General features: G+C 36.8%; 2 protein-coding genes across 2 annotated transcripts; one reads left to right on the top strand and one right to left on the bottom strand.

Moving 5' to 3' along the window:
* Positions 1-13,923: 13,923 nt before the first annotated feature.
* LOC121972880 (bifunctional phosphatase IMPL2, chloroplastic-like) lies at positions 13,924-15,616 on the bottom strand. The gene is made up of 6 exons (XM_042524499.1): positions 15,605-15,616; positions 15,371-15,513; positions 15,188-15,252; positions 15,021-15,112; positions 14,335-14,446; positions 13,924-14,009 (listed from the first exon to the last, which is right to left on the bottom strand). Exons 1-6 carry the CDS (start codon positions 15,614-15,616, stop codon positions 13,924-13,926), a joined length of 510 nt encoding a protein of 169 aa, XP_042380433.1.
* Positions 15,617-15,680: 64 nt separating this feature from the next.
* LOC121972878 (pectinesterase-like) lies at positions 15,681-17,533 on the top strand. The gene is made up of 3 exons (XM_042524498.1): positions 15,681-16,525; positions 16,599-16,759; positions 16,839-17,533. Exons 1-3 carry the CDS (start codon positions 15,681-15,683, stop codon positions 17,531-17,533), a joined length of 1,701 nt encoding a protein of 566 aa, XP_042380432.1.
* Positions 17,534-25,093: the final 7,560 nt, after the last annotated feature.

Genomic DNA, 25,093 nt, shown 5'->3' with positions numbered 1-25,093 from the left:
CATATATAAATAAAGAAATAAAAATATTTTCATCATATAAATATCTAATTTTTACTGTCCAACTAATCTTGAAGTTAATCCGTTTGAACCTTTAAAATTTTTTCATCGACGACAATTAAAATAGGATTCATCTACATGAGGGGAAGGATGTCAATCCATAGTTCACTACAATGGCCCCTAATCCAAGAGAGAGAGAGAGAAAACAGAAAGAGGTCTTAGCTTTGATCTAATAGATTAGGTTTCTAATTCACATTATTATAGTATTCAAAAATATTTCTTCTTATCCTAATTATTGAAACTTCCTTCTTATCCTCATCCATTGAGATATTTTCAAATGCTTGGTTTATGAGATCTAATCTCAACCGTTAGTTCATGGTAATGAGATCCAATCTCAACAACATGTTTAATTTTCAACTATTAAAAAAATTAATTTGGCAAAATTGAGTCCATTTTGAAAATTAAATTAACGTTTACTTAGTTTTTAATTTGATCACTCAACTTCTAATATGAAAATTAATGTTGATTATGTTAAAGATGCTAGCGGGAAGTGAATAACTTCGATCCTTCGTCTCGATTACGAACTCGTCATTTGAATGTGTAGCGAAATACTTAAATTATCAAACTTGACATCACATACACAACACCTTAATTTTACTTTACTTAATATTCATCCCTTAGTGTTTCTAATCTAAAGTCTAATTCTAACAATCTGCCGCTGCTAAATCTTCTTCTTGTCTGATGCCTTCCGAGCGGAAAAACCTCCAACTTGTTCTCACAATAATACAATAAGAAATAAGAATACAAGTACAAATGGAAATAAAATGACTTTACAATAAAATTTTGCCTTGCTTGTTCTTTTGTTAGTTTGAATTATCTCTTTGTGATGGGAAATGCAGTAATACTTCGTTTTTAAAACCTCAAAAATTGATATTGAGAATTTTTTTGAAATCCTTCTTTTATAGTCTTTAAGTCAGGCTAATTTTTAATTGACAATCGATTATTATTATTCATCAATTGATTACCCTGTCAAATCAATAACCTATCCATCTAAATATGACATCAGCAAAATTAGAGAAAATTGAAGAAATTTTCTCTAGGTTGTCCTTCATCGATTTTGGCTAATTTTTGTCTGCCATCTTATTTCTACTCATGTTTCCTTCTCGCGTAGGAAACACACATTTAATATATTTTCTTCTAGAAAATAATAGATACATTATCATTTCCACTCGTATGACTATTGCGAAGAAGTAAACACTTTTTCTACCGTCTTATTAGTTGCACCATTTTTTTTATTAATTAGAAAAGATTTGAAAAGTGGAAGATGTTGACTCATTGCTAGGGACCAGCAAAGAAAATGAAAAAACCATGCTAGATAAAGTTGGTGAAGTGATTGTTGTTAGATTTAATTTAAGGTGATAGAATGTGACTTAAGTTTGATTTCATAATTAAGATTTTTATCGTAAAATGGATTTTATCAAGTATAAAAATGAATTTAGAGAATAAGAATTATCTACGTTGAGCGCCGACATCATTGAAGACTCGATTTTCACCTCTACGAGGGGAGATGGATTCCCGTGTGTACTTCTTAGGGTTGTCGTAAGCCGTCATGTGTACGAATATGTAAATAAGTATTCAAATAAGCTAGACCTAAGTGCCTGTTTATAATAACAGCAAATCCTAATTCTTAATAGGTAGAGCAACAGATGAAACCGGCCCAACAAGAAATACAATCACTAGTCCGTCCATCAAGGCTTTAGTGATTGGGCTAATTAAATAAATTATTAAGAAATAACCAACTAATTATAATCTGTAGGTCAACATCATGGATTGGATCTCGTTGAATCCAACATTCTCTCATTTGGTCAAAGGACATAATTAGCTTCAAAATGAGTTTAATATACCAGCAACACTATATCCTTAATAATCCACATCATCTAAATGTTTGATCGGATATAGGCCGTCCCCTCGGATGAGTCAAGTGGCTAGCACATGAGGTGTTGCCATAATGAGGTCTAGTGTTCGAATCTCGGCAAAGCCGAGGTAAATACCTCTCTTATGTGCTAGTCACTATTCCAAAGGCTAGTAGTCGCCCATGATTTACCTCCTCCATGTTGGCCTTAGGACGGGTTGGCGGGGGCACTGGGGGCAAGCGTATTCGCCTTTTTTTTGCCACAATTGATCAAATATAGGCCAAGATCTAAAATCATATGTAATAGATTCGTTCCTAACTCACAATCTTACACTGTCAATGTTATAGTTCAATAAACATAAGTGGTCCTTCAGTGATTTATTTATAATACTTAACGTTAATGCGCAAATAAAAACAATAAATCACATGATCATAAACAGGATCCAAACCATTACAAATGTGATCACAAATCAATATCCAAATCAAATAAATACCCTCTCTAAATTAAAGCTTGCAAAAAGTCCAAAGTTATGCACATGCTCGCGAAACATCTTGGGACGAGGCAAGACTTTTGTCAATGGGTCTACCACTATAGCACCAGTACTAATGTGCTCAATGGATATTAACACGTTTTGGATCCTTTCCTTCACAACAAGATATATAACACCAATATGCTTGGAAGCACTACCTGACTTGTTATTCTTAGAAAAGAATACGACAGCTTGATTATCGCAGAATATTTTCAATGGTCTGGACATAGAATTCACCACTTGAAGTTGCATGATAAAATTTTTAATCCATATAGCATGACACGACGCTTCATAACAGGCTACAAATTCCGCTTCCATGGTAGAAGAAGCTGTAATAGTCTACTTTGTACTTTTCCATGAAACAGGTGCTCCGGATAACATAAAAACATATCCAGATGTAGATTTTCTAGTATCGAGGCATCCTGCGTAGTCAGAATTAGAATATCCAATGGCCTCGAGAAAATCTGACCTCCTGTAAATGAGCATGAAATGTTTTGTACCCTGTAAGTATCGCATAACTTTCTTTGCGTTCTTCCAATGATCCATTCCTGGATTAATTTGGTATCGACCAAGCATGCCAACAATATATGCGATATCTGGACGCGTACACACTTAAGCATACATTAGACTTTCTACAATAGATACATAGGGAAATTGCTCAATCTCATTAAGCGTCAACTGGGTCCTAGGACACTGTGATAAACTGAACCTGTCACCTTTATAGACCGGTGCAACTGTGGAAGAACAATTATGCATGTTGAATCTTTTAAGAACCTTTTCAATATATGCTCTTTGAGATAGACCCAACATTCCACGAGATCTATCCCGATGAATTTCAATGCCTATAACATAAGAGGCTTCACCGAAATCTTTCATATCAAATTTACTTGATAGAAAATCTTTTGTCTCTCGTAACATGCCTAAATCATTATAGACAAGTAAAATATCTTCCACATACAGTACGAGAATGATAAATTTGCTCCCACAGATTCGCAAAAAATGCATTTGATCATGTCTGAGAGCTTACGAGATGAAATACTGGGCGACAATGAGCGGTGATCAATAATAACTCTAATGCAGACGAGTAAGGGAGGATCCGAGAAAACCACAGCGGACCTCACAAGAGCCTAAGTGCAGAATGATAGACCCGAGAAAATCAAAGTGGATCTATGAACAGTACCTCGCAAAAATAAACTCCGGTGAGATGCCTCCGTAGATCGACCAAGTCTCGGCAATCTAGTGAATGATCTCCTCTCCCTACACACAATGAGATCAACCAATAAAGCGTTAGTGACCTAAGACCGGGGTGGGAATTTCTGGCTAGGCCCTCCGACGCTCAAGTTAGTCTCCGGCGAGAAACAAGGGAAACAGTGTGGAAGAAGATGAAAATTAAGGTTTGATTGTGATGCAATGCCTATGTTTGTATACCTGGCCCGTAGAGAGGATTCCCCTTTTTATTCCACGTTATCTAACCTCCACAGTCATGAGGTGGACCCCGGTTTATTAAAGTTTGTTAAGAGATTACGTAAACTAAAACTGCAATAATAGTTTAAGGAATCTTTTTCTTACCCCAGATGTACCTTTTTTGTCGTTTAGCATACCTGTGAAAAATTCTAGAAGCTATTTGCCGCCAAATTAATAAAGATATCATATGATAACATATTCTTGTAATTCACCTGTTACATTCATATGGTTAACCACATAAGGCTATTCTGTATGTGAGGGGTATCTTTTGTTGTACTAGTCTCGTCTGGTATTCTATACTTGATTAGTTATTTATACCCGATGATGACTCTACTATTTATAAATATGTCAGGAAACCGTGCAAGGTTGGAGACCTTTATGTTTAATCTTCTTTCCATGTTCGGCCAGTCTATTAAACCCGTCTGGTTCTACTTTATCGACCGAGATTATCCAGTCGGGCGTATACAAGCACTGGTACCCAGTAGACTCTTCCTCGGTTGACCATATGCCCAGGATTGTGCAAGACAAAATACCTTAGTGCTCGACCGGTCTATGGAGCCCGGTCGAGTATGCCTTATCGACCGAGATTAATCAGTCGGATGTATATAAGCCTTCTCCCCTGGTCGGTCTCCCCTTAGTCAGTCTTATGCTAAGGATCGTGCGGGACTAAATGCCTCAGTGCTCAGTCGGTCTATGGAGCCCGGTCGAGCATGCCCTGCCAACCAAGATTAATCAGTCGGGCGTATATAAGCCTTCTCCCCTGGTCGGTCTCCCCTTAGTCAGCCGTATGCTAAGGATCGTGCGGGACTAAATACCTCAGTGCTCGGCCGGTCTATAGAGCCTGGTCGAGCATACCTTGCCGATCGAGATTAATCAGTCGGACGTATATAAGCCTTTTCACCTAGTCGGTCTCCCCTTAGTCAGCCGTATGCTAAGGATCGTGCGGGAATAAATGCCTTAGTGCTCGGCCTGTCTATGGAGCCCGGTCGAACATGTCTTACCAAACTCATATGTTCGGTCAGTTTATTACGTTCGGTCGATCTCTGTCTGTCATACGTGTAGTGACCCCCCTACCTGGTCTAAACCTTTCCTTGGTGACCTCTTATCTTGCTCTTTTCAACCTTTCCTTGGTGACTTAATCATAGAACTAATTTCAAATCACCGTTGGGTAGAATTGACTTAGAACTACGATTAAATTGTGCGTTAATACTAAAGTATTATAGAAAATTAAACATAAGTTTTCCATCAAAAAATAGCAAAATATTATAACTTTTCGTTGGGTCGACTGTAATAAATGCACATAAATTTTTTCGATAAAAACTTTAGCATAATTATAGTTGAATTCACCCCACAGAAGATAAATTCATACTATAATAAATTCCATTCAGTAATTAAAATAATAATTTTCGGTTGGGTCAATTATTAATTTTAATATAAGAATGTAACATAAGTGTGGTTTCGATATTCCTATTTATTAAATTGATAAATCTTCCATTGGGTCGACTTATCATGAAAATAAATAAGAGTCTCGCATTAAATTTAATATATTTATGTCACGCTTTCAATCGTACGTACCATAATTATATACATGAAAATAATAATTATGATTTAAAATTAATTAAGAATATCATAACACGTTAATGCCTTAAATAACGAGATGACGAAATAAATGATTTATCAAAAGCACATTAATCACATAAGATATTTATCTTAATAAATAACATGACAATTAATATGACAACTAATGACATATGCTATAACAACATTGATAATTATGACAGTCATATCATGAATAAATCATATGTAGAAATAACTTATTCAACATTGATTTATATTTAGCAATTAATTATGTCATTAATTGCTATCAAATATTTGTTTTGAGACATAATTATATTACTGATTCGGCGGTAAGAATAGGGGACCCCCGTTCCGAGAAGTCAACGCCACGTGGAGGTCAAAAAGTTAAAAGGACTATCGGAGAAGGGTGGACCGACTGGCCGATCGGAAAGCAAAGGCACCTCGGCGGGAGTCGGGTTCCGATGCTCATGTTGAACAAGGTCGTATGGCCGAGCGGGTGGCTCGCTCGGCCGAAGGCATAAAGTAGCAATACTGCGAACAGTCCACGGAGCACACTACCGGGAATCTCCCGAGCGGACCGGCGCATACGGCCGACCGGACGTGATGGAACTGCCGACCGACCGGACGCTCATCATGAAGTAAGGAGACAAAAAGACAAGGGAACATCTTCTGACAGCGGGTATGTTCGACGAGCAGGCCATACGCAGGATCTTATGACAGAGGGTTCCGCTGTCCCATCAGAGACATGCTCGGACTGTAGCAGTATGGTGTCAGGTAAGCTTTTCTGACAAGCCCATACTGAGGTATGGGCTGAGGACACGTATTCGCCTCGGTGTGTGTGCGTGGGCTCCTTCCCAGCTCTATATAAGGAGCCTCACACTTCGCCGGAGGTACGCATTCTAGGAGAGTCGGAGCCATTTCTTTGTTGTCCACTTGCCTGACTTGAGCGTCGGAGGATTGTCACCGGGAACCCCTTCCCGGCCCGACTTTTTTGCAGGTTCACCGGAGCTCCATACGACTGGTCGGAGATCTACGTCAGCAACTTGGAGAGCGCCACGTGCCCAGCGTCCGTTGATTCAGCGATTCGGACAGGATCAATTACCATTCAAAACAAACACTCATGCTTAGTAAAAGAAATTTATTACATGCAAATCACAATTAATGCATGCCCGTCGTTTTAAGACTAAAATCGCAATTAATTTAGATTCAAACAAACGAGATTGAAATATATTCTTCATTATGAATATAAGTTATTTACTTACCTTCGTAATTCGTTATAAGGCATCAAACGACTAGATATAACATGTTGATAGGTAATAACGTATTATCTCAATTCATATACTTGAATCAACCTTTGATCTGATACCAAATGTTAGATTTAACTTAAGAAGGTAGAACGTGACATAAGCTTGATCCCATAATCAAGATTTCTACTGTAAAACAGATCTTATCAAGTATATGAACAAATTTAGAGAATAAGAATTACCTGTGTTGAGCACCGACATCATTGAAGACTCGATCTTCATCTCTTTCGCTCTATGAGGGGAGATGGATTCCCGTGTGTACTTCTTAGGGTTGTCATAAGCCGTCGTGTGTAAGAAGATGTAAATAAGCATTCAAATAGGCTAGACCTAAGTGCCTATTTATAATAACAACAAATCCTAATTCTTAATAGGTAGAGCAAAAGATGAGACCGACCCAATAAGAAATACAATCACTAGTCCGCCCATCAAGACTTTAGTGATTGGGCTAATTAAATAAATTATTAAGGAATAATCCAATTAATTATAATCTAATTATAATCTGTAAGTCAACATCATGGATTGGATCCCGTCAAATCCAATAATTGTTCCTTATGCTTAGAAATAAGATGCCTAGAAGAGAAAAATACAACTAAGAATTTGATTACTAAAAGGTCAAAGGGTCATTTACACTTAATAAAGGATTATTTTAATGGATCATTTATTTAGGAGAATTAGTTAATTACGATAGTTTTCATTTGATAATTGTCTTGATTGTGTATTTATTCCAACTTTGATGGAGACCTTAGGTAAAAGATTTCATTTTACCATGTGGTAGCGTTAATGGTAGGAGTTGAAAGAGGAAATAATTTCTACATGTTAGGAGTTTCCTACCGCTTGGATTTTATTTAATTTTTTTGCAATTTTATCAATATTTTATATTAAAATTTTTAGTATAATAGAATTTTTAGTATAATAAAATCTTCGGTATGATCGATATGTAATGTATACTATATCGAAATTTCGATAAATTATTGGTACAATTTTTTTTTATCAAAATTTTTGATACAATAAATAATATCGTATATAAAATTTGATATATTTTATCGGATCAGTTCTAACTAAGGGTTATCTTGGTATTTTAGATAGTGACTGAAGTAACATCTTATTTATTAATTGTTAGAGACGATGGAAAATATATAATGTGTGGTCCAATATCTTTCAATAATTTTACACCAAACTTTGTATCGGCTATGTGTTACACTAATAAAAGAGCTTTCTAGGTAAAATGACTTTCGTGATATTTTGCCGTGTGACCCTGGAATGATATTAATTTTTTTCCCCTCCAATAGAAAATAAAAGAGCTATTTTCTCTCTATTTTCATTACATTTTATTTTAAAAAAATCTATTGAAAGGGCACGGTATATTTTAATATTATTATAATAATTTTAATTAGAGCTGCTCTAATATATTAAAATTATTAAGTAATTATAGTTAAAATTATTTTATTATTGATTAAAATTGTTTAAATATTAATTATAATTAATTAAATTGATTTAAAATTGATTTAATTTGGTCAAATGTTTCCAACATAGAGGTAATTTAGTAATTTTGATAAAAATATGTTTTGATATTTTTTTAAAGATAAAATACATATTAAAAAATTATTTTAAATTGATATTTTAATTATAATTTATTTAAAATTCTAAATTGTATACCCTATTAAAAAAATTTATATAATAAAAATTCATATTGAATTTTTCGTGTATCAAAAATTAGTATGATACAAATTTCATATGGTATAAAGTTAAATTTTGATATCAAAATAGTATATTAAAATTTTTTATATAAATTGTACCATATCAAATATTTTGATATATTTTATAAGGTATATGTAATATATTGAAATTTAAATAATTTTTTCTACCTCCGTAGTATGATTTATACACTTCCCAGATATAACATTAGAATATTCATTCTATTGAAATTCGAATTTTGATATACCATAATACGTAATAAATACAAGGCATGGATGCTGATTGTTTGATTCGGAACAATTTTTGTTGTAGACTATTAAGGGTTTATCTTCAACTGTGCATAGATTTAAGTGTTGCATGGATGGCGCAGTTAATATCGGATGTTAGATGCCATAGATTAGGTGAAAGTAATTCTTTTGATTAGGTGTTAAATCTTTTCGGTATAAAAGAAAGATGGTTGTAACTGTGATTTTTTTTTTTTTTTTTTTTGTGTTTGAATGAAATTTTAAAAACGGGTCCTTTAAAATTAATAATAATGTTTTTAATTAAACCTAAAAAATATAAAATAAAACATATAAATTAAATAACATATAATATTCAAAGTATAAGTGATGTATTTAAATCATAACTAAAAGATTATCCACAGTTACTTAACTATAACACATCTGGCTATTTTCTAAGCAATACCTAAAAAAAATAGAATTTATAAAATGTTAGTGTGATTATAAATTTATAATTGCCTAAAATTATATATATATATACGCACCGCACAGTACATTACTGCCCGCACAGCATATCAGATATTTTTTATTTTATTTTTTATAATTTGAATTAAAAAATTAATATTTCTATATATAAATCCTTAATATATAAATATATCCCCTAAACATATTATAATATTCCATAAATATTTAAATTTATTTTATTTTTTATTTTTCTTTCTACAACATTATAATCCAATTAGGATACCTGAACTCTAAAGGTAAAATCTTAAAAATAATTAACTTAAAAATTATAACCCAATTAAGATGCATAAACCCTAAAATAAAATCTTAAAAAATATTTTAATTAATTTTTTTAATTCAAAATTTAAAAAAATAATAATAACAAATAATAACATATATATATATTATTTAGATTTTAAATTTAAAAAAATCAACATTTCCTTATATATAAATCCTTAATCCATGAATATATCTTCTAAACACATTACAATACTCCATAAATAATTAAATTTATTTCATTTTTAATTTTTTTTACTAAATACTATAACCTAATTGGAAAATCTAAACCCTAAAGATAAAATCTTTAAAAAAAAAATAACTTACAAAATATAACCCAATTGGAAAGTAAAATAAAATTTTTAAAAAATATTTTAATTATTTTTTTAATTCAAAAATTAAAAAAAAGTTGATATCCTACGCGACGCGTACAGTCGTGCACAATCACATACTATACGTGTCGCGCAGGATATCAATACTATATATATATATATATATATATATATATATATATATAATTGAATAATCATTTTAATTCATGTGATTCGTCATTTTGTCACTATATTTTAATTTAGATATAAAATAACCAACAATCAAGATAATATTACATCTTAAAAAAATCAAGTTCTTAAAAGAAATATTAAAATATTCTTTCAAGATTTATTCATTTTTTTTTAATTTTTAATTTGAGTAAGATTTATTTGAGATATTTCCAATAACATAACATATGTGTAATATTAATTCAACTAGACAAATCGAAGAGTTTTGAAATTAGTATATAAGAGAAAATTTAGAATTAAAATCATTGATCACCTTTGTCTTTGTTTTTGTCGTCGGGCATTGCCGTCTCCCACAATCGCTCTTTCTTATAGTTAGATAGAAGAGATTAAGAAAACGTAAAGCCCTAAATATAACTTAAATCTATATGAGTTTTTGTTTGTACGGAGCTAGGACGAGATTTCGAGGGGTCAATAAGGAACAAAAAATCAATTAATTATTATATATAATAATAAAATTTAAATATATCATATTTACATCAAATAATACATCAATACAACGAGGAGGGATGACAAAGTATTTTAAGGCACGAGCGAGACCACTTTGATCATGTGATCGGTTCGCCGCCGGTGAGGCGCTTTCTGATTGGGGGATGGGTGGATGGGGACATGATCATAAAAACATCTCGGGATTGGATTGTCGGTTAGAAGTAACCTGAAACACTTAGAATAATGGAGTTTATGGTCAATGGGTTTAATTATTTATAACTTTTAAGCTTGGCTGGCACTCTCATGCATGTTAATTAGTACAAGAGTTCGTGAACTGTTATGCCACTTCCAAAGCAGTGCGCTCCATTGAAACCGACATATCACATGCTGAAGGGAGCAAGCAGAAGTCCTGCCAAATACAGGCTCTAAAAGCTAGCAACGTCTTGTTGAGATTTTTGAGTGGGTCATCATAACAAGTGCTTGGACGCCAACTCGAACTGGAACTTAGCTTGCACACAAATTTGAACTCGAATTTGAAGTTTATGCTTACTCAGAGCTATTGAGTGAAAATAAAAGCATTGGAAATAAAATGAGTTGGACAGGATGAATAAGGCAAGGTAGCTTATGCTTACTCAACTCTGTCTCGATGCTTCAGGTGAGCATGTGAAAATTCTACATATTAATGCATGTAGTGCTATAATAAAGTCATTATATGGATCAAGGTTTTAGTAGCAACTAGAGCAATCATAAAATTAGGATGTGCCCAGGGGTATTATTTTACTAACATAGAAAATAGCTATAATAGATCAAAGAATTCTTTTCCAATCGAGACATAACATATGTTGTAGGCATTAACTAGGGAGGATCATGTGCATCCGCCCTTGGTGTGTGTTTTTTTTTGACCTTTTATTTATTTTTTTAATTTGAGTTTGAGCTTTATATATATATATATATATATATATATAGCCTACAACAATGACTTCATGAGATTAGCCTAGGTCCGGCTCTGAGGTAAGATGAATGTCCTCCCTAATTTATATTCTTCTCAGAGTATGTGAGATCCTCTTGAAAAGACTTAAGATGACACTTAAAATTACAAAATTACTTAGTTTTGTAAATATATATAGATTTATGACAAATAATTAGTTTTGTAAATTAAAATTTCTAAAATTTACTTGATTTTTATTTAAATAATTTATATTATTATACTTCTATTTAGCAACAATTGATCACACTTAAAGTTGCAAAACTTACTTAAAAAAAAACACTTAACTTCGTATTTTTTAAAGGGCACTTTTGATTTTTATTTTACCCCATCTAACGACCATTGTGGTATTGGATTTAAAACACAACACTATTACGTTACTGCATTTTAAAAATAAACAACAGTATAGTGTTGATTTAAAAAAAGCAAACACTACAATAGTACTGATTTTAGAATTTATGCCAGACTAAAACGATGTTGATTTTTGAAAATCAAACACCATAATAATACTATTCTTTAAAATAAAATATCAAGGGGATAGTACTATTCTTGGAAATAAAATATCATGTCCCTTTGGATCTGGACCTCTCAGCTACAAAATCATGCGTCTCGAACTATGTTACACCTTAGAGATATTTTTTGAAAATTCTATAAGTACTGTATAGATGATTATTCTAATAGGTCTTAAACCCTCTGTGATTTATCCCTAATTATTACAAATAATTAAATTATAGTGATTTTTATACTATTAATTAATCAGATAAAGTAAAATAAATAATTATAATATTAAAGAGTAAAATAAATTAATTGATGAATTAATTAATTAACAAACTGTATCATTACTTAATTATTTAAATGATTCTTAATCCTATTAATTTTTTTTCAACTTGATTAGTTTTATTGAATAGATTTTAATCCATTTCATTAAGTTTAATTCATTGAAATCAATTTACTAAACGAGTCATAGGGCATAGGGGTGCAAATGACAAGTCGCTCATGAGTGGCTCAATTAAAATTCAACTCGAGTTCAAAGTTAATCGAGTTTGAGCCCAGCTCGATTAGAAATCGAGCCAAACTCGAGCCTATTATTACAGACTCAACTTATCTACTCAAATGAACCAATAATAATATAAATATTTTATAATATATAATATATTAATTTATTTATTAAAAAATAATTAAAAAAATTAAACAAAAAATTGAGTTCGAGTTCAAACCTATAATTAAATATCAAGCTCGAGCTTAACTCTAAAGGTTCAAGTGAGCTCAAACTCGAGTCAAGCCAATACAGTCGAGCAAAGCTCGAACTTAAGTCGGCTCGAGTTCGGCTCGACTGAAGGATGACATGATTTAGCCAATATTTGATCACAGTTCCACGGATGTCTGTTGGGAATCATTCCCCAATTGATAAGGTGAACGAACAATGGTAGTAAATAACTTAAAAGTTAGTAATGGTCGCGTAGTCCGGAAAACTTGTTCAGTTCAATTTATGCTTTTCTTCAGTCATTAGTTCCTAGGATATTCCTATCAACTATTTTTTTTTTAAAATGTAAGCTCACACACTAGTGCCAAAATCTAATTTTACTTTAAAGTTTTTGGCAAAACTTAGCCAGTGAGCTGTGCATTGCAAGAGAATCATTCCTTGGTGACGCTTACTTTAATTCCCGGTCCATTTTTACAACCACAAATAACTTGGACACATTGCTCAACCATAACCGTTCCATTTGCATCTTGATCCCCAGTAGATGATTCTCCATACTCTCAATAGTGGTAAGTTCAGTTATGACTCCTATTGTCACTTATTCTTCTACTCGAGAATCATTGGTGTCAAAAAAAAAATAAAGTAGTCATGGTCAGATTATGCCTTGGAAGAGTAATCTCTTGCAGTGCATGGAAAACTCCATTGTATTTCCCCAAGAACCAGGAACCTAGTTAAAAAGAGAAATTACATTGAATGGGCAACATTGTGATAGAAGTTTGTCCATGCTCAATGTATACGTATCTAGACCATCCATTAAAAAAACATACACAATTAAAAACTCACTTGTGTCTACAATTTAGTCTTGATCACATCAAAGGGTGTTGTAAAAAGGGCTGCAGTACATCCGCAATACCACCAAATAATAGCTATAAACATTAAAGATCTGTTAGTTGAATTAGCTAGAATTACTCTATAAATGCGATAAAGTGAAATACATATGAGATAATGCATTCAAAATAGCACTCGGATTGACATGGTTGAGCAGAACACATGGAACATCTACAAATGAATCCATTAAAAATTACATTAGAAGTGATATGGTTGAGCACAACACATGAAGCATCTATAAATAAATATATGGAACCAGAATTTGGGTCTTGTGATGAAACCATACTCATCACAACTGGGGAATGATTCCCAACATTGACCAAATATTAGCTAAATCATGTCATCCTTCACTCTTTCAAGTGCTAATCAACCATTATAATATCTATCTGTCGAGTTTACTTCCACTGTAATATTCATCCAAAGCTTGCTTGTGGATATTGGAGTCCCCTGCCACGATGACATTAAAACCTGAAATAAGGTATGCACCACCATGCCGCTTAGGGCTTAACTTACAAGGTACAAAAATCATAAAGCTGTAAAATTTGCAACTAAAGCCACTATCCTGCTCCATATCAAAGTTAATGTTCGTAAACCATTAGACTATGAGAAGTTCAAATTGACAAGTGGATAATTGAGTTTCCAAAAGACTAGTAGTGGGCTACAGTTAAGCACTTCAAATTGCATGGACAGAGTATGGATGGAACAAATCAAAGGAGTTAACTTCCGCAGAGAACAAAACATGCCCTTTATGACATGAGACTAAATTAAATTGTGGAAAATAAATAAGTCATACTTGCTGGATGTGAAATGAGAGTGGCATCCCATTGAACGTCAAGCCCTTTCCAATTAGTTATTGATCCTCCAGCGTCTTCTATTACAGGTACCAATGAGAGGACGTCGTAGTGCTGAGCATTGAGAAAATAAATGAGCAGACAACACTGGAGATGTATTGCTCATAATAGTAGTTTGTATTACAATATTTTTCAACATTCTTTTACAAGAGAAATATTGGAGTATACATGGCATTCATACCGCTTGAAGTATGTTTAACAAAAGCACTTCGTTCTTTGCTAGTTCAGAAAACTTAAATTTTATCAATTTACATGGAAAATTTTTACTGTCCAAAAGAAAGGGCAAGACAAAACTTATGGTTTAAGGATTAGCCGTTCACTTTGATCAAACCCACAAGAGTACAAGCAAAAAAAAATTATGACTCGAGATATAACAGTGACTTGTTCACACATTGACAGGGGATGGTGTGTTGCACTCATGTCTGCACAAACTTGTAAAAGTAAATTCCATTAACCCCAGCCATCAAATAACTTGTTTGATTGATTGAAATTGTATATGACAATTTAGACTCTTGAAAAGGAAAAAATGTCGCCGGTAAGTACAGGGTTGTGAATGAAAAATTTCAAATGAAGTGACTACCCTACATGATTGAATACCAAAGAGAATTGTTGAGAACAAAAGTCTCACTTTAAGCCCGGACTCTATAACAAGATCAACAAAATCCCAAGCCAATAGAGCATAAGCATAACAATCACACCCATATAGGGGAACTTTTACCTGGAATAAGATACATAAAAGTGTTTGTCACATGTATTCTATCTCATTGAGTATACAAGAGAACGACTATCTGGTCTTATTTCTTACAAGCCACAATACCTTTTCTGCATCCCCACTAAAGAGATGAGGACTTGTTATGTACCTGTAAGAAGACACAAAGTATTATCTCTTGTAGTACCAAAGTGTTACAGGCAGTTCTACATCTTAGTTGAATGTAAAATGGTTATTTCTCAAATATTATTATGCAAAGAGATTTACACAAATAAGCTTGGGATAGTTTGCTGCATGCACCTGTTGAAGTTGCCTCTCCATTCATTGTTGTTCTTCTGCCATCAACTCCAACCCATCTTTCTCTTAAAATTGGTTGATCGATAATGCCACTTATTCTTCTACTCGATATAACCTTTTAAATTTTCGCACCAATAATTCTCTAGTAGAGCATAAGCATAAGCATATAGGGGAACTTTTACCTAGAATAAGATAGGTAAAAGTACATTAAACAACATCGATACAACATTATATATATACAGTTTGCCGACTTGTTTCTTAATCCCACACCGCCGCAAGCTCATGATGATTGCCGTCTCAGTGATCCTCGTTCTCGCCGTTTGCACGGCAGCTGCCATTGCCAATTCTGCTTCTTCTTCTTCCTCCTCCTTCTCCGCCTCCTCCCTTAAATCTTCCTCCTCTTCCTCGACCTTGTCCTCCTCCAACTCCACCAAAGAATTTCAAGTTCCCAACGCCGTTCAAATCCTCTGCTCGCTGTCCGACAACCGCACTGTCTGTGAATCCAAATTGAAAGACGCAGTCAACTCAACGTCTACTCCTAAAGACCTCGTCCGTGCTACTGTAGCCATCATTGTTGACGAGGTCGGCAAAGCATTCGACCACTCCGACACGATCGGGACGATGGCGGTAAAGAGCGCCGTGGAGGTCTGCCAAAAGCAGGTGGCGGAGCTCAACAGCGCGCTGAATGCCATCGACGCTTACCACCTGAACCAGCTCCCGGAGCAGGTGCACGAGCTCAAGAACTGGCTCAGCGCGGCCGCCACTTACCAAGAGACCTGCATCGACGGCTTCCCTGACGGGGAGCAAAAGGACAAGATACTGGCCGCCATGACCACCGCCAAGCAGCTGACATGCAACGCTTTGGCCATCGTGGGCCGCTTGTCCTCGTTCCTTTCGCTCATCAAAATCGGCGGCGGGAGCAGCAGCCGGCGTCTCCTCGCCAAGGACCGATTGATCGAGGAGGATGGGGCTCCCAACTGGCTTCGCGACGGCGACGTCAAACAGTTTCTCCTCGGCGGCGCAGTCAAGCAGCTGACCCCTAACGTAACAGTGGCCAAGGACGGAAGCGGAGACTTGAAGACCATTTCCGAGGCGCTTGCTAAAATACCAAGATCCTACAACGGCCGGTAGCTTCATCTCTGTCTCTCTAGATCCCCTGTTAATTAGAAATATTTAATGTGCTCTTGGAAATCGATGAAGGTATCTGATCTACGTGAAAGAAGGCGTGTACGAGGAGCAGGTGGTGGTGGACACGAACATGATCAACGTCACCATGTACGGTGACGGCTCGAGGAAGAGCGTGATCACCGGAAGCAAGAACTTCGTCGACGGCACCCAGACATCTGAAACCGCCACCTTTGGTAAGCACCCGATCGTAATTACCGCTTTTTTGGTTAAGATTAATGATGAATTTAATTGTGTGGTGGGACTATAATTAAGCGGCGATCGGGGACGGATTCATTGCAATAGCGATCGGCTTCCAAAACACGGCGGGCGCAGCGAAGCACCAGGCGGTGGCCCTCCTGGTTCAGTCGGACCGCGCCATCTTCCTCAACTGCTGCATCGAGGCGTACCAGGACACGCTCTACGCTTACAACCACCGTCAGTTCTACCGCGGGTGCGTCATCCTCGGCACCATCGACTTCATCTTCGGCAACGCCGCCGCCATCTTCCAGAATTGCATCTTCAGCTTGCGGCGCCCCCTCGACAACCAGCAGAACGTCGTGCTGGCGCAGGGGCGCGCATGCATCTACGATGACACGGGGTTCGTGGTCCACAACAGCCAGTTCACCGCCGAGCCCGATCTCGTGGCGGCAGTCGGCAAGATCCCCAGCTACATCGGCCGTCCCTGGAAGGAGTTCTCCCGCACTGTGGTCATGGAGTCCGACATCGGAGATTTCATCAGTCCCGAGGGGTACATGCCGTGGGACGGCGACTTCGCCCTCAAAACACTTTACTACGCGGAGTACGGGAACAGGGGAGCTGGCGCGGACACCTCGAAGCGCGTCAAATGGCCGGGCTTCAAGGTGATCAGCCGGAACGACGCAGTCAACTTCACCCCGACGCCCTTCATACAGGGAGATGATTGGATCCCTCAAACCGGCACGCCGGTACGCTTAGGCTTGTATGATTGATCAGCTGCTATTAGCAGAATAGTCGCCGGCGGATGTCCATGCCGGCCAATAAAATAAAATCGATTGCCTTCATATATGTGCATCACTTGGTACTTCCTTTACAGCCAGTCAAACGATGAGAATTTAAAGTCATAAAATTACCTATCATAAATCCTCAGCAACTAATCCTCTCCATATTTTATTGTCAAACAATATCTGGAGTAACATATGCAACAATCAAGCATTAATCCTCTCCCACAGGTATAAGTTGTAACTATTTGCTTTCCTTCTGAATTTGAGTGAATGATATTCAAATAATAAGGTGGCGGCAGAAAATTGTACAGGGCATATAAACCTTGTTCAGAGGAGCCCATTCCGTAGAAGCAACCTTGTTACGATCTAGGAAGGTTGTGGCAAGAATATGGGCGATTTACTGCCACTAATAAGCTTCATAAGCGGATGACAGTGGAATTACCATAGATTTTAATGGATTCATTGCCGGCACAAGGGTTCAAGATGTGAAATTTATTGTAGGAAGAAAATATCATCTGGTGCAAATAATTTTTGTGTTACATTAAAGCTCAATGGTAATTTTCTATCAGTCAATCTTGCTGAATTGTAATGTTCCATCTGATGGAATTCCACGACGGTAGGTTACTCGTGATATAGTTTTATATAAATGATAAAATACATATAATTGCTAAACAATTGAAAGAAACATGACTTAGCTTGAAGACGAAAGAAAGGTATTTAATCCCACAGTAATTAGGATACTTTTTTCCTTCTATTGTTGTGTCTATAAGAAAGAAGTTTACAAATGAATATGAACTAGTGATGTATCGAGTGTAAATCATATGCAAAGATGAACAATTTTTTTTTGTCATAATACATCGAGTACGGCAATATCATGTGTTAAATGGAACCACTAATGTTCCTAGTACCCAAAAGTAATTCCTAGAGACAGAGCAAGGTCACTTTGAGGACATATCTGTGTCCAAGTAAACTTTCTTTTTAAACTTGTGGATTTATATATGTTACTAAACCAAAAAAAAAAATCAGTTTCACCATTTACTTACACTGAAAACAGATGTAGCTGGAAGTAAAGAAATAGAACCATACAAAAATCTCCTATTGACTGCACATGCCCTGATTTTAGTTGACATCAGCAAGTAAATAAACCAAAAAAAAAAATGTTAACTGAGCTGAATAAGATTTAACTGTGATAATTACAGGAGACGATCATGCTAACCTCATAGCTATATGATGCAATCTTCGACATACAAAACGTTGTTTAGACTGCAAATAGAAACATCATAACAATTACTACCTATAGGACTGACAAACTAAATATAAATCATACACAGAAGATAAGGAATTTAACAGTGAAAGTAGGAATGTAACAAAAAGTGGATGACAAAAGGGATGTTGAGGAATAACTACATAATTTATTTAATGTTCCAGCAATATTAGGAGGAGACATCATTTCAGTAATATTCAGAATTAAGTTGACCATTCTCATTTGCACGATGGGTGTAAATACTACTTCTCCAGGGACCAATTTATATGAAGTAAATTGACTCAGAGCTGAGGCAGCCCAGACAGCTAGTCGGGATTTAACATTTGCAATAATTTTCTTGTAAATGCCAACTCATTCCCAATATGATACCATCAATAATTACCCCCAGTGGCAAAGTCTATCTCCGATGACTTTCAAATTAAGGATTACCTTCTGTTGTAGGTAACTCCGCCTCCCTCTTGCGAGCTATGACGGGATTGAGGGACTAAGATCTCTGATCAGTCATGTATTGTTGTCACATTATGCCTATACATTCTTATCAATGACATGTATACAGTCTATGTTCAAGAAAATTTATTGGCAAAATTCCACAACTGGCCAATGTCTGTTGGTGCAATATCCCTCAGGTCAAGGTTGACCTGGGTAACCAAGCTGAGTCTTGGTTTGGGTTTAGATGTTTGACAATAAGATATTGATTGAAGAAAAGTCAAGTAGGTCAAGGTTGACTGGATACTTGACTGGGAAGTCCTAACTGGGATGTTAGGCAAAATGAAAGTCCTGGTAAGTGAAGCCAGGCAGAAGAAAAGTCCTGGTGAGTGAAGCCAGGCAGAAGAAAAGTCCTGGTGAGTGAAGCCAGGCAGAAGGAAGTCCTAGTGAGTGAAGCTAGGCAGATGGAAATCCTGGTGAGTGAAGCCAGGTGAAAGTCCTAGTGAGTGAAGCTAGGCAGATGGAAATCCTGGTGAGTGAAGCCAGGTGAAAGTCCTAGTGAGTGAAGCTAGGCAGATGGAAATCCTGGTGAGTGAAGCCAGGTGAAAGTCCTAGGGAGTAAAGCTAGGCAGATGGAAAATCCTAGTGAGTGAAGCTAGGTGAAAGTCACAGTGAGTGAAGCCGGGCAAGGGAAAATCCAGATGGATCAAGGATGATCGGACATCTGGTGTTGGGAAGTCCAAGTAGGTCAAAGGATTGACTGGATACTTGGCATGAAAGAAAAGTCCAAGTAGGTCAAAGGGATTGACCGGATACTTGGCACAGAGAAAAGTCCAAGTGGGTCAAAGGGATTGACCGGACACTTGGTAAGGGAGTCCTAGCAGGTCAAGGGAGTGACTAGATGCTAGGCATGACATACCAACAGGTCAAGGTTGACCGGATGTTGGTTTGGGAGGTTTAGGACTTGGTTTTGGACAAAAACCAAGTGCTGGATCGATCAGTGGATCGATCCAGGCTCTGGATCGATCAGTGGATCGATCCAGACCTGTCCCAGCGAACAGAAAGCTTCTGGATCGATCCGTGGATCGATCCAGAGGTCCCAATCGATCAGTGGATCGATTGGGACGCGGCTGCTTCGCGCGATAAGCGCTGGATCGATCCGTGGATCGATCCAGGCGCGTTTCCAGAGCACAGAGGCGCTCTGGATCGATCCGTGGATCGATCCAAAGCCTCCCCGATCGATTGGGAACATTCGAATCGATCGGGATCCGACCGTTGGCGTCGTTTAAAGCCGCAGGCGAGCGTGGTCTTCGGCATCTCTTTACGAGCTCTTCTCAGATTCATTCCAGCTCCTCCACAGCTCTCTACAAGCACGTGATCGCCAGTTCTTGAAGGTTCTTGGAGGCTTTCCAAGTCAAGAGGCGGATCTATTGCAAGAGGAAGAAGTTAGGGTTAGGGTTTTTACGGCACATCTTGTAAGCTTTTGCTTAACTTGTATTTCCCTTTCTTCTTCTTGTATTGAGAGTGTTGTAGGGCTTCTCCGCCTTTGGTAGTTACCATAAAGGAGTGTTATTCATAGTGGAGGGTGTGTGCGTTGGTGTGGATCCTTGGATTAGTCACCTCTTGTGAGGTGGATACCAAGTAAAATCCTAGTGTTAGCGTGTTTGTGTTTGTTTCTGTATTTTCCGCTGCACATCCAAGAAGAAACAAGCAACGAAGAGCACCGAGCGAATGCGAAGAGCTATTCACCCCCCCTCTAGCTACTTTTGGTCCTAACAAGTGGTATCAGAGCGAGGCCGCTCTTCACCGGAATCATCGTCGGAAGGGTCAAGCATATCAAGAAAAGCTAGAGGGTGAAGAAGTTGGAGCAAATTCATCAAAGTCAAAGAATTCAAGAAGCTCAACTTCAAGATGCAATTCCAAGATGGACTTGGATTTGATACAAGGGTGGCTCCACCATACACTTCTACAAGTTTCGATTCTTGAAAATCAAGAATCGAAAATTTTCTTATGATGGAGATAGAGCAATGGTTTGCTCTAATGGAAGGCTTCAAAGCTCCAACAAACTCCAAGGGCAAGCTTCTAAAGAAAAGCAGATGGAGCTCAGAGCAAATTCAAAGGGGCGAGGCAAATGACAAAGTGACCAAGCTTCTGGTCAACTTATTGCCTAGCCACATCTTGGCTCGAGTTGGAGAGTTCGAAGATGCCAAGGAGCTATGGAGCAAATTGGCCAAGCTTCATGAAGAGATCCCCTCCACTGTACAAGATCATGAAGAATCCAGAGAGGGTGACTCTGTGGAGCAAGACCAAGAGGAGGACTCCGAGGTTGAGAGATGCTCAACCTCCGAAGAAGAAATCCAAGAAGAAGCTTCATCCTCAAGGGAATGCAACGAAGGGAACAAGGAGGGAGCATACTCCTTGTTTCATATTCAAGATGATGAAGCCTCCACCTCTAGGATTGAGGGGGAGCAATCCTTGGTGACACCGGATCAAGAAGAAGAAGAAGCTTCTACATCCGGGTCAAGAGAAGAAGAGGAGGAAGAAGCTTCTACCTCCACAAGTCAAGAAAAATCAAATGGAGGAGAATCAAGGTCCGATCAAGAGGAAGCTTCTACCTCCGGATCCAAAGAAAAGATGCCACCCCTACAAGCAAAGGTATAAATGTTTCAATTAAAAATAAAAATCATATAATATGTTTTGAGTGTAGGAAAGTGGGCACTACAAGAGCAAGTGTCCCAATTTGGCCAAGAAGAAGGGCCAAGTGGCACAAAAGGGCAAGGAGAAGCCCAAGGAGACCACCCGGGACAAAGAAGAGCAAGGAGCACATTGTGTGCTTCTTGTGTCAACAAAGGGGCATTACCGAAGTCAATGCCCCAAGGGGAAGAAGATGGTCAAGGCTCAAGGAGGCACTAGTCAAGGGGAGCCTCCAGGTAAAAAGGAAGGTAACTTTCATTGAGCCTATCTCCTTGCAAAATGGTAAAAAGCATGCTAGGTCAAATTTTTATCATTTTAATGCGATTTACCATAAGAATAGGAAGCATGAGGGCTTTAAGGAAAAGCATGTGGCTCTACATGCCAAAACTACTATCCTTAAGGCTAGGAATGTAGGTAAAAACCTAGGCAAGAACACTAAGGATAATAGATACAAGCCCAAGAATAAAAATGCTCATGGATCAAATGAAAAACCAAAAACTAAGGACTTAGTGATAGAAAATCAAGTCTTGAGATCAAGGCTTGATAAAATGGAAAAGACCCTAAAAAGGATGGAAAATATCCTATTAGGGCAAAATGAGCATAACCTAGGTTTAGGGGTACAAAAGCCATCAAATGGCCATAGAGGTTTGGGATACAAACCAAAGGCCAAGAAGGATGTGCCCTCTTATCATAGGGTTCCATATAGTTATGGAACAAACCCTAGGTCTAGTGGTCAAGCCAAAAATACTAGGGAAATCATCCCTAAGAGTATTTTTGCAACAAATGTGACTAAGACTTCTAAGAAGTCTAAGAAAGTCACAAACAAGGTCACAAGGGAGGCTATCCCTAGAGTTGACCTAGAAAATGTGACCAAGGCTTCTAAGAAGCCCAACAAGGTCACTAGGAAGGTATCTAGGGAAGTTATCCCTAGTGAGTACCTAGAGCATCCAAGGAGCACCAATAGGTGTTGGGTTCCTAGGAGCATCTTCTCTACCCCATAGATGGGTTAGAAAGTGTCAACTCCGATTAGAAGGGTAGTTAACCCAACTTTGAGGAAATTGACACTCAAGGAGCATTTTCAAGGTTTAGTTAACCTTTGAAAATGAAATGGACCTATTGATTACTCCTTGAAAGAGTAAAATGTGCCTAATGGTGGAAGAATTGATTTTAATATTAAATGGCACATATTGGAAAATTAATAAGAACTATCAAGTTGAGTTTTTGGTATGTTCTTAGGCAATTTAAGGCAATCCGAGCCTTAAATTTAAAAGTGCTACTCTTGAGGAAAAATGGAATATGCCAACATTTGAGGACATGTTTATTTTAATTGGCATAAATTAATCAAGGGAATAAGAAATGCAAACTTAGGTTTTGGCACTTTCTTGAAGCGTTTTGGGCAATCTAGGGTTTAAGTTTTAGGATTAGCTAAGATTAATGATACTTAGATAGGTAATCTAGGTATATTTTATTTATGCTAAACCATGCCATGATTGTTTGCTCATAATATGCCATGACATCATATTTTATCTTATTTGTATTTTGCATTCATGACTTATCATGAAAAATACAAAAATACCATGTCATGTCATACATACATCATGTAGTTATAGGAATCTTTCTTTTGAAAGCTATTTTATTTTGATGTATGCCACAACATTATCATGCATTATGTTTATTTCCTTAAAAATTAAGGACATATGGCATTAGTTAAACAAGTGGCATTTGTTTACAACAAGTGGAATAAACAAGTGACATTTGTTTAACAAGTAAATCAACAAGTAACATCCTTTGTGGATGTCTACCTCTCAAAATGCCTAGATAGATATGCATGATCCCTAGAATAGGGCAAAACCAAAATCCTACATCTCACAAAGACTATAAGGTGACTTGTATGTGTTTTAGTGCACATTAGATACAAGTGAGATGTTAGGATGATGAACAAAGCTCAAGATGTTGATTTAGTGCATTCCTTTGAGTTTTAAATTCATCAAAACACATAGTTATGTGTATTCCCATCATTGGGAAAGCTAATGTACAAGTCATGTGCATTATGCCCAAGGAACATGATGGGATATTGGTTTTAAAAATATTTTTAAAATGGTTTTGGAAAACCTTGGTGAAGGCTATCTTTTGATAGTAATCACCATTGAATAGTTAGACACAAACTTGAAGAAAAACACTAAAGTTTTTGCAAGTTTTCAAGTTTGTGTCAATCTTTGAAAATATGATGTATTTTCATAGAAAGCTATTTTTCCATGATTAAGTATGCCCTAAATAATGTCTACACGAAATTTCATAATTTTTGGATTTTTGTAGAATTTTCTAGAGGTTTCTGAAGTTGACTGAAATGGAATTTCAGCAACTATCAGAGCTCCGATCGATCCATGGATCGATTGGAGTTCCTGAATCGATCCGTGGATCGATTCAAACGGTAATTTCCACGAGCAGAAGCTCGCTGGATCGATCAGCCGATCGATCCAGGGAGTCTGAATCGATCCGTGGATCGATTCAGAAAGGTTCAATCGATTGGAACCCAACTTCAATCGATCCAAGTTGCTGATTTTGGCTGGGAAGGCCTGATTTCAGCATCTTTGAACCTCTTCGAGTCTAGGTAACCATTCTAAACCCCTTAAATACATTTGTATACATACAAAGGGTGTTTTCATGTTGAAAACAAGGATGGATTGGTTAACGAAGACTAAGTAGAAGTTTAGGTTGAGGTTGTCTCAAATTTTGAATATTTGAACCTCAAAACTTCTAAATTTGGATTTCCTAAAGGTTTAGGGATTCCAAGTCATTGTTGGTGCAATGACAGAAGTTACCACCATGTCTTTAGGGGGAGGGACTCTTTAAAGACATGAAAATTACTTTTCATGAACCTTGGAAGGTGGTTAACCTTCTGTTGTGGACTTGCTCAAGGTTGAGCATTTAAACTTGAAATGGGGAGAAATGGGGAGTGGATATCCTCATTATTTCAAGTGGACACTCAAGTGGTAGATAATGCTCAAGGTTGAGTAGTTGTCTACATTGAGGGAGACGTTAAGGATAAATGAAGGGTATGGGACCTTCATTATCGTGTTGATCACAACGAGTGATGTTGTGAACAACGATGAGCAACTCTTCAGGGGGAGAGTTTTCAACAAATGGATTTGTTGAAGTGTGCC

The sequence above is a fragment of the Zingiber officinale genome, chromosome 4A (genome assembly GCF_018446385.1).
Source record: "Zingiber officinale cultivar Zhangliang chromosome 4A, Zo_v1.1, whole genome shotgun sequence".
Taxonomy (NCBI): Eukaryota; Viridiplantae; Streptophyta; class Magnoliopsida; order Zingiberales; family Zingiberaceae; genus Zingiber; species Zingiber officinale.
This window is presented reverse-complemented; position numbering and strand designations above follow the sequence as displayed.

Excerpts from the sequence above, each read along its gene's own strand:
- LOC121972880 (XM_042524499.1), bottom strand. Across the intron at positions 15,253-15,370 it reads AAACTATCCCAAGCTTATTT|GTACATAACAAGTCCTCATC; the intron begins GTGTAAATCTCT and ends GTCTTCTTACAG. Across the intron at positions 14,447-15,020 it reads TTATAGAGTCCGGGCTTAAA|CACTACGACGTCCTCTCATT; the intron begins GTGAGACTTTTG and ends CTCAATGCTCAG.
- LOC121972878 (XM_042524498.1), top strand. The coding sequence starts at position 15,681 with ATGATGATTGCCGTCTCAGTGATCCTCGTTCTCGCCGTTTGCACGGCA. Across the intron at positions 16,526-16,598 it reads CCAAGATCCTACAACGGCCG|GTATCTGATCTACGTGAAAG; the intron begins GTAGCTTCATCT and ends AAATCGATGAAG. Across the intron at positions 16,760-16,838 it reads ATCTGAAACCGCCACCTTTG|CGGCGATCGGGGACGGATTC; the intron begins GTAAGCACCCGA and ends ACTATAATTAAG.